Here is a 13,999-nt window from a genome sequence, read left to right as displayed (position 1 = left end):
TGCTACACTCAGGAACAAAGTATTAATGTTCGACTCTCGCAGCATACACATTTTTAAAAATTTACTTTTAATTAATAAAATTTTCATAAATATAATTTCGTTCAATAATCTTTCGAACTTTTTTTCATGGAAAAAAATTAATTTTGTAAAACTTTATCGTCTTTTTCGCAAACAAATTTATTTTCTATACATCTTATTGTTTATTAAATGTTTACTAATTATATTTAAAATTAGAAGTATAATTAAAGTTTTATAAGCTACGTATTTTATCGGATAAACGGTGGATTTTTACAAGAACCAATTTTTTGTTAAAGTGTATTGGAAAACACACCTATTTTTTTTTTTTTTTTTTGCTTCAAAAGGTAGGAAATATGAATACTGTCTTGATCTGTATAAGTTTTTTGTTTTTCAATTAACCTATTTTAAAAAAAAAGCTTAAAAATCTAGGCGATAAATTCCGGAAATTATATTTGTAGAAAGAATCGACCACACAACCTTTCAACTATGAAGCCAAAGCGCTACTGCCCGAGCTACATTTTAAGGAAAAAGACAACAGAGAAAAATAAAACTCACAATTACAATATCTTATTAATTTTAATTACATTAATACAAGTAATAATATTGTATAATAATATTATGTAACGAAAGTGGTAAAAGATTGTGTTTTTTCCATTCGAAGGGCGATCTTGAATGTCGATTTTGGTAATAAATAGTAGGGTGTTCACCCACAGAATTATTAGCTGATTTAACCAACCAATTCGGTAAAGGTGAGGTCCAGGTCGTCGCAGATGTATTTGTACTTCTCCTTCTCGTGGACAAGTTCGTCTGAAAGTTCATAAAGTCATGTGATACTACGAAGCAAAGGCAAATTTTTTAATCCTTATTGAATCCTGTGCTTACTAAAATTAAAAAACCTCAGTGAAACTAAACATAATTTCGTTAAAAAAAAAAGTTTTCAGTAGAACCCGGCGGATGATGTGAAATTCCCGCTCATTTCCTGGGCTTCCCTCGGTCAATTTAAAATAATTCAAAAGATTTGTACAATTTTAAATAATTTAAAAAATTTTCTAAACGTTTGAAAAGATTTTAGAGATTTCTAATCTGAAAAAGGGAATTTTGAAAAAGTATTATCATTCCGAGGTCGAATATCAGATATTTTTTTGTTATAAGAATTACAATTCTGATTTGGAACAGAGAATTTTGTAAATAATTACCATTCTGAATTTAAATAGGGATTTCTTTTAATTCTATTCTTCTAAATTCGAATGAAAATTAATTCTCGAAACTCCTTTTTTCTAACATTTATAAGAGGGCAGTTTAAAATTCTAGCAAACTTTTAGTAGAAAAAAAATCGTTTAATTCAAACAAATTCTGATTTGGAACCAAGCCATTTTCAAAATCTGATGAATTCTGATTTAAAACAGGGTTTTTCTTTTGTCAGATTTAAAATTATTTTTCAGCATTTTTCTTTAGAGGTGCATTTATTCGAATATTCAATAGAAATTTATACATGCTTAAAACACTGATTGATTGATTTATTAATTCCCTTAAATTAATACAATGTTTTCAATAAAAATTTAACAAATTATGCATAAATATAATGATAATAAAAATTAATAAAACCAATAATACTCTAAGAAATTCCCTGTTAAATTAAAAATTCAATTTTCCAAATTATAAATTCTTCGCTTGGAATTTCCGGTTCCAACAGAATTATAATTTTTGTTTCGAAAATTCACTGTTCCAAAGCTAAAATTCTAATTATTCATGGAAACTTCCTGTCTCTATTGTAAAAAAAAAATTTCGCTGAAATTCCCTGTACCAAACTCAACATTTGAATTTTTCGCTAAAATTTCCGGTTCTAAAGTTAAAATTATAATTTTTCACAAAAATTCCCTGTTGCAAACTCAAAATTGTAATTCTTTACTGAAATTCGCTGCCATAATTCTCAAAATTATATTACTTTACTAAAATGTCCTGTTCCAATTTAAAAAATTAAATTTCTTTATTAATTTACTGGAATTTTCTATCCCAAAAACAAAATTCTAATTCTTTACGAAAATTGGCTATTATTATTTTAGAAACTGCCCCGCCCCAAGATAAAGTTCTAATTCCTTACGAAAATTGCCTGTCCAATTTATCAAAACTATATTTCTTTACTAAAATTTCCTGCCCCAATTGTCAAAATTAGATATCTTCAGTCAAATTTCCAGAATTATAAATCTTTTAAAAAATGTCCTCTCCCAAAATCAAAGTTCTAATTCTTCACGAAAATTGCCTCAACCAGCACAGAATTATCACAATCTTTTTCAAAATTCCCCGTCCCAAAATTATAATTCTTTACGAAAATGTCCTGTCTCAAAATTCAAAATAATCATTCTTAACGAGATTCTCTATTCAAAAGTAAAAAATATAATTCTTTACGGGAATTTCTTGTTCCTATTGTCAAAATTATATTTCTTTACTGAAATTCCATGTCCGAAACTCAAAATTATAATTCTTTACTAAACTTTCACGACTCTATTCTCAAAATTATAATTATAATTGCAATTCCCTGTAATTTCCCGTGCCAACTGAGAATTACATTTTTTTTTAAATTCACTGTTTCCAAGTACTAATTCTATTTACTGAAATTTCCTGTCCCCATTATCAAAAACATATTTCTTTTCAGAAATTGTGCTGGTTTTCTAATTCAAATATTTAACTATTGGCTGATATACTATATTTCTAATAAATTACTGAATTCGATTTGCATGAATTTTTCAATTTCCAACTTGCTTTTTGCGGAAATTTCATATTTCAATGGGGAATGAAAGCTAAAGCGTGGATTTAACTTACGATTTAATATTAGAAAAAGCGATAGGCATTAAAAATATGCTTAAGCGTTAGGAAGAGCGAAGGCAGTTATACTCCGTAGATTTCTTCGAAAGCGTTATCCAAACCATCACCAATCTCCTTGTACTTTTCCTTCTCCGCCACCATCTCATCTGGAAATAGGTTTAATTTAAAATGTTATAAAAATAGCGCTACATCGCATTTATTAGAAAAGCTGCATTGCCAAAAATTGAAGCGTAAAAATTAAAGTATTATTTTCAAGAAATTAATTATAAATTATTTTTTCTACGTTAATTTTTTTAATAAAATTCAGGCATCGAACTCACTTTAGAGATTCAAAATGGTGTCAATAGTGTCACAAATTTAAAACAAAAAAAAAAGGTTTGAATTTAGTTTCATAAAATTATGCAAGTACTAAAAATAAACTTTAATGTTTATTTAAAATGTTATTCCTTAATCTGTAAATCAAAAATTTCTAATTAGTTCTTGCAGAGTCGACAGGCATTCATTTGAAAAGTCTAGCATTACATTTCTGGTTAAGAATTTAATTATTTTGTGAAAAAAATCACTAATTTTGTTTAAAATGCATTCTTATTTATTTTTAAAATTAAAAATTTAACTATATTGTTAAACAGTCATCTTTTTGATTTAAAGATTCATCTATTTTTGTAGAAATTTCAATTTTTTTGGTTAAAAATTAATCTTTTTTGTTTGAAAATTCACATTTTTGGGTTAAAACTTCGACTATTTTGTAGAAAATTCGCAGTTTCAGCTCGATAATTCTACAATTTGGTGGATAATTTAACCATTTAGTTGAAAATTTATCTTTTTAGCTTAAAGTTTCAACTCCTGGGTTGAAGATTCAAAATTTTCGTTAACATTTTTTTCGATAAAAAGTACATTTTTTAACTGAAAATTTAACTGTTTTGTTTAAAATTCATATTCTAGGGTTGAAAATTTCACTGCTTAATAGAAGGTTTGACTTTTTGGCTTAACAATTAAACTATTTGGATACAAATTTTTTTTTTTAATGTAACTTTTTTGTTATAAAATCTTTTTAATGTTATTAAAAATCAAGTATTTTGTTGAAAATTCACATTTTCAGTTTAAAAATTCAACTGTTTTGTAAAAAATTCGCAGTTTCGGCTGAAAATTGACTTTTGTGGTAGAAACTCAGTTTTTTGGGGTAAAAATATTTTGTTAAAAATTCGTCTTTTTTGGTTAGATCCAACTGCTTTTTTTATTTATCACTTAATTAAAATACTTTTCTGTTAAAAATTAAACTATTACATTTTTCATTGAAAATCCATAATTTTAGTTGAATTGTTGTTGTTAAAAAGTACATTTTTAACTGAAAATTAAACTATTTTGTTGAAATTTCATATTCTCGGGTTGAAAATTCGCCTTTGCTGGTGAAATCCAACAGTTTCTTTTTTGGCTTTTTATTAAAATCTTTTTTGGCTTTTTATTAAAATCTTTTTTTTTGTAATATAAAGTATTACATTTTTCGTAATAAATTTAATTTTGTGTTGAGAATTCATATTCTCGGGTTTAAAATCTAACGTTTTTTACAGAAAATTCGACTTTTTAGCTTGCAAAATTAATAATTTGGTATAAAATTCAACTAATTGATACAAAATTAAACTGGCTTGTAGAAAAATCGTTTAATTGTTGAAAATTAATTGTTTTTAATGACATATGTACGTCTTTTTTGGTTAAATCCAACTTTTGTTTTCCTTGAAATCTTTATTGTTGAAATATAAACTATAATATTTTTCATGGAAAATTAATTTTTTTAGATGGACAATAAAAACCTTTGGTTGTAAATTAACATTTAATTGAAAGTTCATACTGTCGGGTGGAAAATGTAACTGTTTTATAAAAATCTCATATTTTTTATTTGAAAATTCAACAATTTGTTATAACATCCAACTATTTTGGTGCAAAATGAAGCTGTCTTGTAGAAAAAGCCTTTTTTTTTAATTAAAAATTAGTTCTCATCGAGGATTTATCTAATGCATTTTTGTTTGAATACTGTTTTTTATTTGTTATTAAAAATTTATCTTTTTTTTGTTTATAAAATTCAACTGTATAGTTAAAAAATATTAGAAACGAAAAAAATAGATAGTAAGAATTGATCAAATAAAATAAAAAATTAGTCTTTTGTTGATAATTCATTTTTGTTAGTTATTTTTTCTTCATAGATTGAATAATCTTTTTTGGTTGAAAATGCATCTTTTTTGATTTGATAACAGTGCCTTTAGTGTAATTTTTTTTTCAAAATAGTAGCAAAATTGTGTCATCACTTAAAAAAAAAGTGTCAAAAGTGTGGCGAGTCCAAGGCCTATAAATTTCTCAACATAATGATTGGATAACATTAAATTAAAATGCAGATGAAATATATAAAAATTGAATAAACCACTTTTAAATTATTGTTTAAGTTTATAACATGCAACTGAAAAGGAAAGTGAAAAGTTGAGTTAAACCTCGTATTGTATAGCAAATTACAAGTTTAACAGTACTTAATTTATTTAAATTATCCATGTCATCCAATTGCGACTGACAAAGACTATTCTTAAACTCTAACATATAATTTTCGCCAAGTTATTAGGATCACAAGATGCTTATTAAGTCACGCGAAAACAGATACTTACCCGTTACGCCTGCGGAAAAATTCACTTCTCACTCGGTAGCATGCAGTTTTTACACTTAATCTTCTTTTTTTAAAATTATTATTTAGTAAACGGCTAGTGTTAGGTTTTAAATTCTTAAGGATCAGGCATTAAAGAAACGTTATCAATGAAAATAAAAATCAACGACAACAAAAAAGACACGCTCAGCTTCAAAATCAAAATATATATATTATAAACATATTTATAATAATAGCAATATATAATAATTATTATTACAATGATATTAGTGTTATTATCATTCCATTCGTTTAATATTAAGTAAATTAATAGACAAAACAATAATTCAATCTTTTAGCGCTTTCAAATAAACAATAGGAATAATGATAGGATGTAGGACCGTAACAGTGCTTTTCTCCGTCTAATGATGTTGCAAAATTAAACAACAAGATCCGAGCAGCCATTCAAAAATGCCCATCGACTCAAGACTCATTCGGACACCATCTTCCAAAATAAATCAGCCTTTTACCAGAATTATATTTCCCGACCACGATTGACGAGAGTTCTATTCAGGATTGGCAATTCTAATTCGACTAAAGTTCCACAAAAAATTAACTAAAAACTTTTACAATTAATTTTTCTATTTGTTTATCAAGAGGGACGTTTATTGGCCAAAAATTTTACTGCTCTCTTCGAGTCACTCTTGAAGGACAGAACTCATCAAACCCAATTTTATCTCTCTTTCTCTCTCTCGATCGCAAATTGCATTTCGTCGATCCCAGCCAGTCATAAAAATTTCGCACATGCGTTTCGAATGGCTACTGGACTGTCGCGCATTAAATCTGCTACGGTTTCGAGAAAAATAATTTAAAACGGGCAGTATAATTCGACGGATAAGTATTTCATAGCAAAAACGTTTTTTTTTCTCTCGTTTCCATCGTTTCTCTGCGATCGGCGCGTCCGCGCGACCCAATCCCCGGAAATCGACTTGGATTTAATAATCAGCCACGATAATTATTCATATCGTCATTATTTACAGGCACGTTCGGCTTCAGTTTTGGCTCAACCGTGATGAGAACCGGCGAGTAGAGGGTGCGATTTTCTCAGAAATGTATTTTTCAAGACTTTTATACTATCTAATCTATCAACCGGAAGTAACCTGCTCAAATTTGAAATCTTTCCGCAAAATTTTGCTTTTAATTGGAGAAGGATTTTAGGGGAGAATTTCCAGGCTCTAAGTAATGAGACAAACCGCACCCTGCCAATTATTATTGCATCACTCCCTTTTTCGTGGAATAAACGGGGAGCACCAGCGGAGGGTGTCAATAACTGAAATCGATTTCCCAAATCGAAAGTATGGCAACGCAGGAACGTTCAGTCTGCAGAAATAGCATGCATTTTTCGCGCGCAAATGCAAGACACTCCCGACGTCGATCGCAAGACAAATAAAATCTTCGACTTCTTATTACACACTAAGGGGAAAAAAGCTCAACAGTGATCATCAATCTAAGCAGAAGAACAATCAAATTAATAATCGTCGCAAGACGAGAAAATTCATGAGGCGAAACTTTTTTTTTCTTTCTTTCTTTCTTTCTTTCTTTTTGTACAATTCAGTCCGAGTTTTGTGCAATAATATCGTGCGTATCGTTATTCTCTGGATTGTTTTTGATTCTGTCTACTAGTTGTCATCATCGTTAACAATGAATAATGTGTCGCAATTAACGAAATTCTGGAAGGAGTTTTTGCGCCACGTCTCGTCCGAATTGAGCCGCTGGAATGGTCGCGGAAGCGGAATGTAGTCGAAAAAAAAACAAACGCGAGCACTCTACTTCCGGGCAGTTTTGTTCTTTCTTTCTTTCTTTCGATCTCATCACTCTCTCGATTTCACAATCACGCAAGAAGACATACACATCACACGCACGTCGGACGGGTGGTCAGAGGATAGGAGGCTAGCCTAAATACTGCATTTAGTCCGTTATGTTATGTTTTTTTTGCACCACAAAAGCGCGCCAAACAGCCTTTTCAGCAGGGCAACACGCTCTACATGTTCTGGATGTCATGCAGGGTGTTTTCCATCTCCTCCTGGAGCAATTTGTTTTTCTCTCTCTCGGCCACCATGTCGTCTGTAAAGATCATTGGTTAAAAACACACACGCTACACACTTGAAAATTAAAAATAATATTGATTAATGAAACTCAAATGAAAGTAAACTAAATTCAGGGTTTCTACTCGCACTGGTAAAAACTAATTTTTTCACAATTCAAGGGTATATAACACCCTCCATTTCTATCATTGATCTAGGGGAGAGATGGTAACGGTACCCTTGGGTCGAAACAATTTAAAAATTCAACAAAGTGTAGGATCAATGTAAGTGATGCGCCATATTCTTTGGTTCATTAGCCGGAGTGCAAAAAACTAATTTATTTGAAAAAAAGTGACAGTGACCTATTCAAACCGAAAAAATTACAAAAGTGTCGAATTTCTAACTTTTGAATTTAAGGACTGTGAAAAGAATTCAATGCAATTCATCAGAATTCAAGATTAATTTAAAAAAAGTAAATTGAAAAAAAAATTATACTGATTTTAAAGAATTTGAAAAAATTCCTATGATTTTAAGGCGACATTATAAAGAATTATAAAGAATTCAGGTTGAATTCTAAAGTAGTTCAAATGAGTTAAAAATCATTTTAAAAATTCAAAATATTCCACTGATTTGAGTACACCAGGAGTGAATGTAGAAGAATTCAAAAAAAATTCAAAAAACTGATAAAAGCAAAGAAATTTGAAAGAAATCCATAAAACAAAATTTTTGCAACCAAAAACTTTCTATCGATTTTTTCAAAATACAAGTGAGCTGACAAATTAAATAAATTAAACAATTAAATTAAATCGGAGTGAATTTAGCGAAATTCAGGAGAAATTAAAAGAATTTGATGAAATTTATCAAATTCAAGTGAATTTGAAACAATTCAAATTTATTTTAAAAATTAAACATTAATTAAAATATTTAAATTATTACATTAAATTATTATTATTAGAATTATTAAAAATTAGAAGCAAATTTTTGGGAAATTCAAAGGAAATTACTGAAATTGCTAGGAATTCAAGGTCAGTTGAAGAATTCAGGGTAAATTAATAAAAAAATACTAAAAATAATAATTTTCTTGATCCATTTAATTGAGTAGAATTGCATAAATTCAAAAGAATTACACAAACAAAATTTAAATTTAGGAATTCAAGATACATTAATTATAATATTTCAGGTTGAATTATAAATTACCGCAAATGAATGGAAAATAATGTTAAAAAACCAAAATATTCCACTGATTTCAGAAAAATTAGAGTGAATTTAAAATAATTCAGGTAAATTCAAAATTCATACGAATTTTAAAGAATATAATTTACAAAAAAAATGTTAACCAACAATTTCCATTGAATTTAGTGAAATGGAAGTAAACAGAATTTAAGTGAGTTGACAAAAAAAAAAGATTTAAAAAACGAATTAAATCAAATTCGAGTGAATTCATTCATTAAATTGGAAATGAATTTAAAAACTTTCAAGGGAATTCAAAAGAACTTGACGAAATTCCTAAGAATTCAAGGGGAGATTAAGACTTCAGGGTAAATTAAATAATATTTTTAAACCACCTAATTGAATAGAACTGAGTGAATTGAAAAGAATTACAACAAAATTTATAAAAATTCAAGAATTCAAGATAAATTAGTAAGAATTCAGGTTGAATTTCAAATTAATTCAAATGAGTTTAAAAAAATTTCTTAAATCCAAAATATTCTACTGATTTCCATAAAATTGGAGTGAATTTAGCAGAATTAAAAGAAATTCAAGAGACTTTCATGAAATTCATCTGAATTAAAAAAATATAATTACACAAAACTGTGAAAATAAACAAATTTCCATTGAATTTTGTAAAATGGATGTGAACTGAATTCACAGCAAATTCAACCAAATTTAAATAGATTTGTAAATAAATTATTAACGCATAAATTAAAAGTCGAGCGAATTTAGAAAAATGTAAAGAAACTGAGAAGAATTGGATTAAATTCATAAAAATTCAAGGAAATTGGAAGTAATTACAAAATAATTTAAAAATTCATTCAGGTGTTTCAATTTAGAATTAAGTATGAAAAATCAAGGAAATTCAATAGAATTTGATGAAATTGGCTAAGCATTGAAGGTGATTTTAAAAGACCTCAGGATGAATTTACAAAAAAAAAACTAAAACCAATATTGTAATATAATTAGTTAACTAGAATTGAATGAATCCGAAGGAATTGCAAAAAAAAGCAATTAAAAACGATTTAAAAATCCACAATATTCATCTGATTTCACTAAAATTTGAGTAAATTAAAAATAATTCACTTGAATTTAAGATACTTTGGTGAAATTTATGAGAATTTAACAGAATTTAAGTGAATTTAATAATAATTGAAAAAAGAAAAAAAATCAAATTTGAGCGAATTTAAAGAAAATTAAGAGCATTGAGAAAAATTCAATGAAATTAAACAAAAATTAAGTGAAAAAAAAATTCCAAAATATTGAAAAAAGCCGTCAATTGATTAAATTTGAAATGAGCTGACAAAAAATGCAAGGACAATTCAAAAGAAATTAATGAAATGCCTAAGAATTCAATTTGAGTTTCAAATACTTCAGAAAGAATTAAGAAAACGAAAAAAAAACATGAATTTAGTAAGCAATCAGTGAATTTAGAAGAATTCAAGTGCGTTTAAACGAATTTTGAATAAATTAATAAGTCAAAGTTAAAAAAAATGAATTGAAAGCAATTTAAAAATCCAAAATATTCCCTTGATTTCTGTATAATTAAAGTGCACTCAAAAGAATTCGAGGGAATTCAAGAGAATTCGATGAAACTCATAAGGAAACAAAATAAATTGAAAATAATTTAAGTGAACAGAACAAAGTTCATAAAATCAAAAAAAAAATCCATTAAATTCAGATAAATGGAATTAAATATAATAATTGAATAAAAATCTGATAAAATCCATAAGAATTTAGTGTGAATTTAAGCTTTCAAGGTGAATTAAAGAAATTGAAAACCTAAAAAGATTATTAGTTATTAATAAATTTGTATTTTTCTACACTACTCGAAATTAATTCTACACTTTTCTTTCTCTGTTAAAATCTACGTCTTCCAAGGATACCAACTCTCGCCTGCAAATATTTTTGATCGTTGAAAATTAAAACTGTCTTTAACACGAGTCAGAATACAAAAGATGTCTCTCAATATAAAAGCATATTTTGAGAACCATCCAGAATAAAAAAAGTGAATTTTCTAATGCCAGCTTTTCCAGCGTTTCAATAGTAAGTTCTCGAAATTTATACCTCTTTATTTACAAATTATAAAATCCAAAAGCATTTTTTATATTTTTTGAAATACTTCAAAATAGAAAAGCATTCATTGGGGAAAAAAGCTAAGAAGTTCTGGTTTTCCAGCTGAGTAGCCGCCCTGAGAATTAACTGATTAATTATTAGGTAAATCAAAATAAAACAAAGGGAAATTATTTTTAAAAAATAAATCAAAATAAAGTTTTAGTAAAAACACTTCGGCAGGTCGGTTAGGCGAAAGACAGCAAACACGGGTTGATTATAGCTGCAGTTTTTATCTAAATATATACTTTGCCAGACAAAGAAGAAATTTTATTTTGAAATTCTTACTCTGGTTACAATATTGTAAAGTTAGTAATAAAAGTCTAAACTACGAACATTAAAAATTGAGGATTTAAAAAGATTTAAGATTTTTAAAAATTTGTAATTAGCACCTCTAAAATTGAAAATGTTCAAACTGAACTTAATTTTACGGTTAAACATTTTATTAAAACATCAAACGATATACGCTCACAGTGAAATTTATTCTTTAATCTAGAAAAAAGACCAAACTTTTTGTACAATACTGTAAAAAGTGATAAATTTTCAAAGTAAGATTTTTCTTTGCCATAAACATTACGAGTAATACCAGAAATGTTCGTTAAGTATAAGATATTATAAAAATAGGTTAGAGGAAACCTTTTTACAGCGGATAACTCAACCTAGAGTGGATAATCATTAACTAAGAGCACAAATAAAAGAAAAATTTTTTTTTTTTAATTTAGGCTTATTAGCAGGTTTAGTATCTTAACTTATAATTAAATTAAATTAAGTATTTTACATACTTAAATATTTTTAAATAAAGATTATCCACTTTAGGGAGGCTACCCCGAACATACTTCAACGACAATCTCTCGAATTACTGAATAAAATTGATCATTGATTATTTATAGCTGCGAGGATTTTTAAATTTGACGAAGAAACCTGATTAACTGCATGGAATATTTGCGGGGTTGCGTTATTTTAGGTTTGTTTTCAAGAACGCAATTCTCCGGTTATTGTTGCCGAGTTTAACGATCGACAAACGCCCATTGATGATGTCGAAGCTAAAAGTAGAAGTTCCTCGAGTCGAAACTCCTACTCTTCCCAGTTTTAATCAGGAAACAAGAAACGTCGATAGTCAAAACAATATAATTTTATTGGAAAAAAAACCTCATATAATAAACTAGGTTGAAAAATATGTTTTTTTTTAAACGACCAAACCTGAGGAACAAACTTTAAAATGTTTGCACGTATTTCTACAGTATGGAAAAGCCTCGATATAACTGATTTTATTTTCTTAAAATTATTGCAATTCTGATATTTCTTAGATAATTTTATGTGATGCTGGATGAAGAAAATATAAAAATACGTACCCTCGAGCCTGTCGACCTCCTTCTGGAGCTTCTGCACGGATCTTTCAGCGAATTCAGCACGTGCCTCAGCCTGTGAAAATTATTCAATGTAATTATTATATTAAACTAAAAATTTAACGCAGCAAAAATTCAGGATGTCTATAGAATGTTATCTAAATCTTACTCATCTTTTGTCTTCTTTAAACAGAGTGTCTATTCAACTCCTGGAAAAATTTCCCTCAGAATGATATTGCATTTTCAACCAAAAAAATATATTTTCTACCAAAAAATACGAATTCTCAACAAAGTAAAGAAGTGTTTAACGACCTAGTTGAATATTTAACTAAAAGATATTAATTTTCAAATAAAATGATGAATTTTCAACTGCAAGAGTTGAATTGTAGACAAAAAAGATGAATTTTCAACTGGATGATTTTTTATCTAAAATTATGAATCTTCAACAAAAAAAAAATTAATTTTTAACAAAGGAGCTCATTTTTCAAACCAAGTAGTTAAATTTTCAATTTAACAAGATGAATTATCAACGAAAAATTTAATAGCTGATATATCAACCTTGAAAAACACTTATTTAAATTTAAAAAAAAACAGTTTAATTTAACCAAAAAATACGAACTTTCAACAAAATAATGTAATCCTTAACAAAAGAAAACTCACTTTCAACGAAGGAGTTGCATTTTTAACTAAGAAGATGAATTTTTTACTAAAATAGTTTAATTTTCCATCACAAAGATGGATTATCAAACAATAAAATTAATTTTCTACCAAAACAAGGCGAATTTTCAACACAATACATAAATTTGCAACTAAAAATGATAATTTTTTAGCCAAAAATTGAATATCTAATTTTTTCCGTTGAGCAAAATAAGTTTTTAACAAAGCGATGAATTTTTACCTAAAATGATGGAATATTCAACTGGATTAGTTCAACTTTTTAACTGGAATATTTAAATTTAGTGTTAAAAAAATCAATCTTAAACAACAAAAATTAATTTTTAACAAGAGTTTAGTTTTTAACCACGTAGTCGAATTTTTAACAACAAAAAAGATGAATTCTCAACAAAAAATGTAAACGTTGTTATTTGAAACTAACAAAATAATTAAATGTAAACAATTTTTAAACAGTCAAATTCAACCAAAAATCACAAGGCTTCAACTAAAAAAGATTTTTCAGTCGAATTTACAAACAAATGGTTGCATTCTTAATTAAAAAAGATAAATATATAACCAAAAATAGAATAGTTAAATTTTCAGTTGAACTTTTTCGTTAGACAAAATAATATTTTAACCGAAGAGAACAATTTTTAGCTACAATGATGAAATATTCAACTGGATTAGTTAAATTTTCAGTTACAAAAATTAATTTTCGGCCTATGAAAAACGAATTTAAAACAAAATAGTTTAATTTTAAACTGAAATAGCTAATATTTAAAACAAAACAAAAAATGTAATTTCAAATAAAAATGGAATACAACTAAAAAGGACGAATTTTCATTTAAGTATAAATAAATATCCGAGCAAATAGCTGAATTTTAAATGAATAAAGATAAATATTGACCCAAAAATAGAACAGTTAAATTTTCAGTTAAAAAAATTAATTTCAAACCAGAAAAAAGAGTTCCTAACGAAATAGTGAAATCTAGGAATATAAAGCTACATTTCTCAATGAAAAATCATTATTATTGAAACCTTATATTTTCAGGTTGATCCAGATATATACAAATAACCTAACAATTCCAGGTTTTCCCGGCTTTCCTAATGATTTAGACACCCTGTTA

At 27.2% G+C, this 13,999-nt stretch overlaps 1 protein-coding gene across 17 annotated transcripts in view; it reads right to left on the bottom strand.

Moving 5' to 3' along the window:
• Positions 1-663: 663 nt before the first annotated feature.
• Positions 664-13,999, bottom strand: part of LOC117166868 (tropomyosin Per a 7.0102) — a 78,613-nt gene continuing 65,277 nt past the window's right edge. For 8 of the 17 annotated variants that reach the window (XM_033351260.1, XM_033351259.1, XM_033351254.1 and 5 more), the window contains 3 exons: positions 12,225-12,294; positions 2,839-2,987; positions 707-825 (listed from right to left, as the gene is read on the bottom strand). In XM_033351260.1, the coding sequence (XP_033207151.1) occupies positions 2,905-2,987; positions 12,225-12,294 (153 nt within the window). In that variant the 3' untranslated portion in view covers positions 707-825; positions 2,839-2,904. Of the gene's footprint in view, positions 826-2,838; positions 2,988-5,744; positions 7,589-12,224; positions 12,295-13,999 lie in introns of those variants that run through there. The other 9 variants (XM_033351262.1, XM_033351258.1, XM_033351257.1 and 6 more) reach the window with 3 other exon arrangements.

The sequence above is a fragment of the Belonocnema kinseyi genome, chromosome 2, assembly GCF_010883055.1.
Source record: "Belonocnema kinseyi isolate 2016_QV_RU_SX_M_011 chromosome 2, B_treatae_v1, whole genome shotgun sequence".
Classification (NCBI taxonomy): Eukaryota; Metazoa; Arthropoda; class Insecta; order Hymenoptera; family Cynipidae; genus Belonocnema; species Belonocnema kinseyi.
This window is presented reverse-complemented; position numbering and strand designations above follow the sequence as displayed.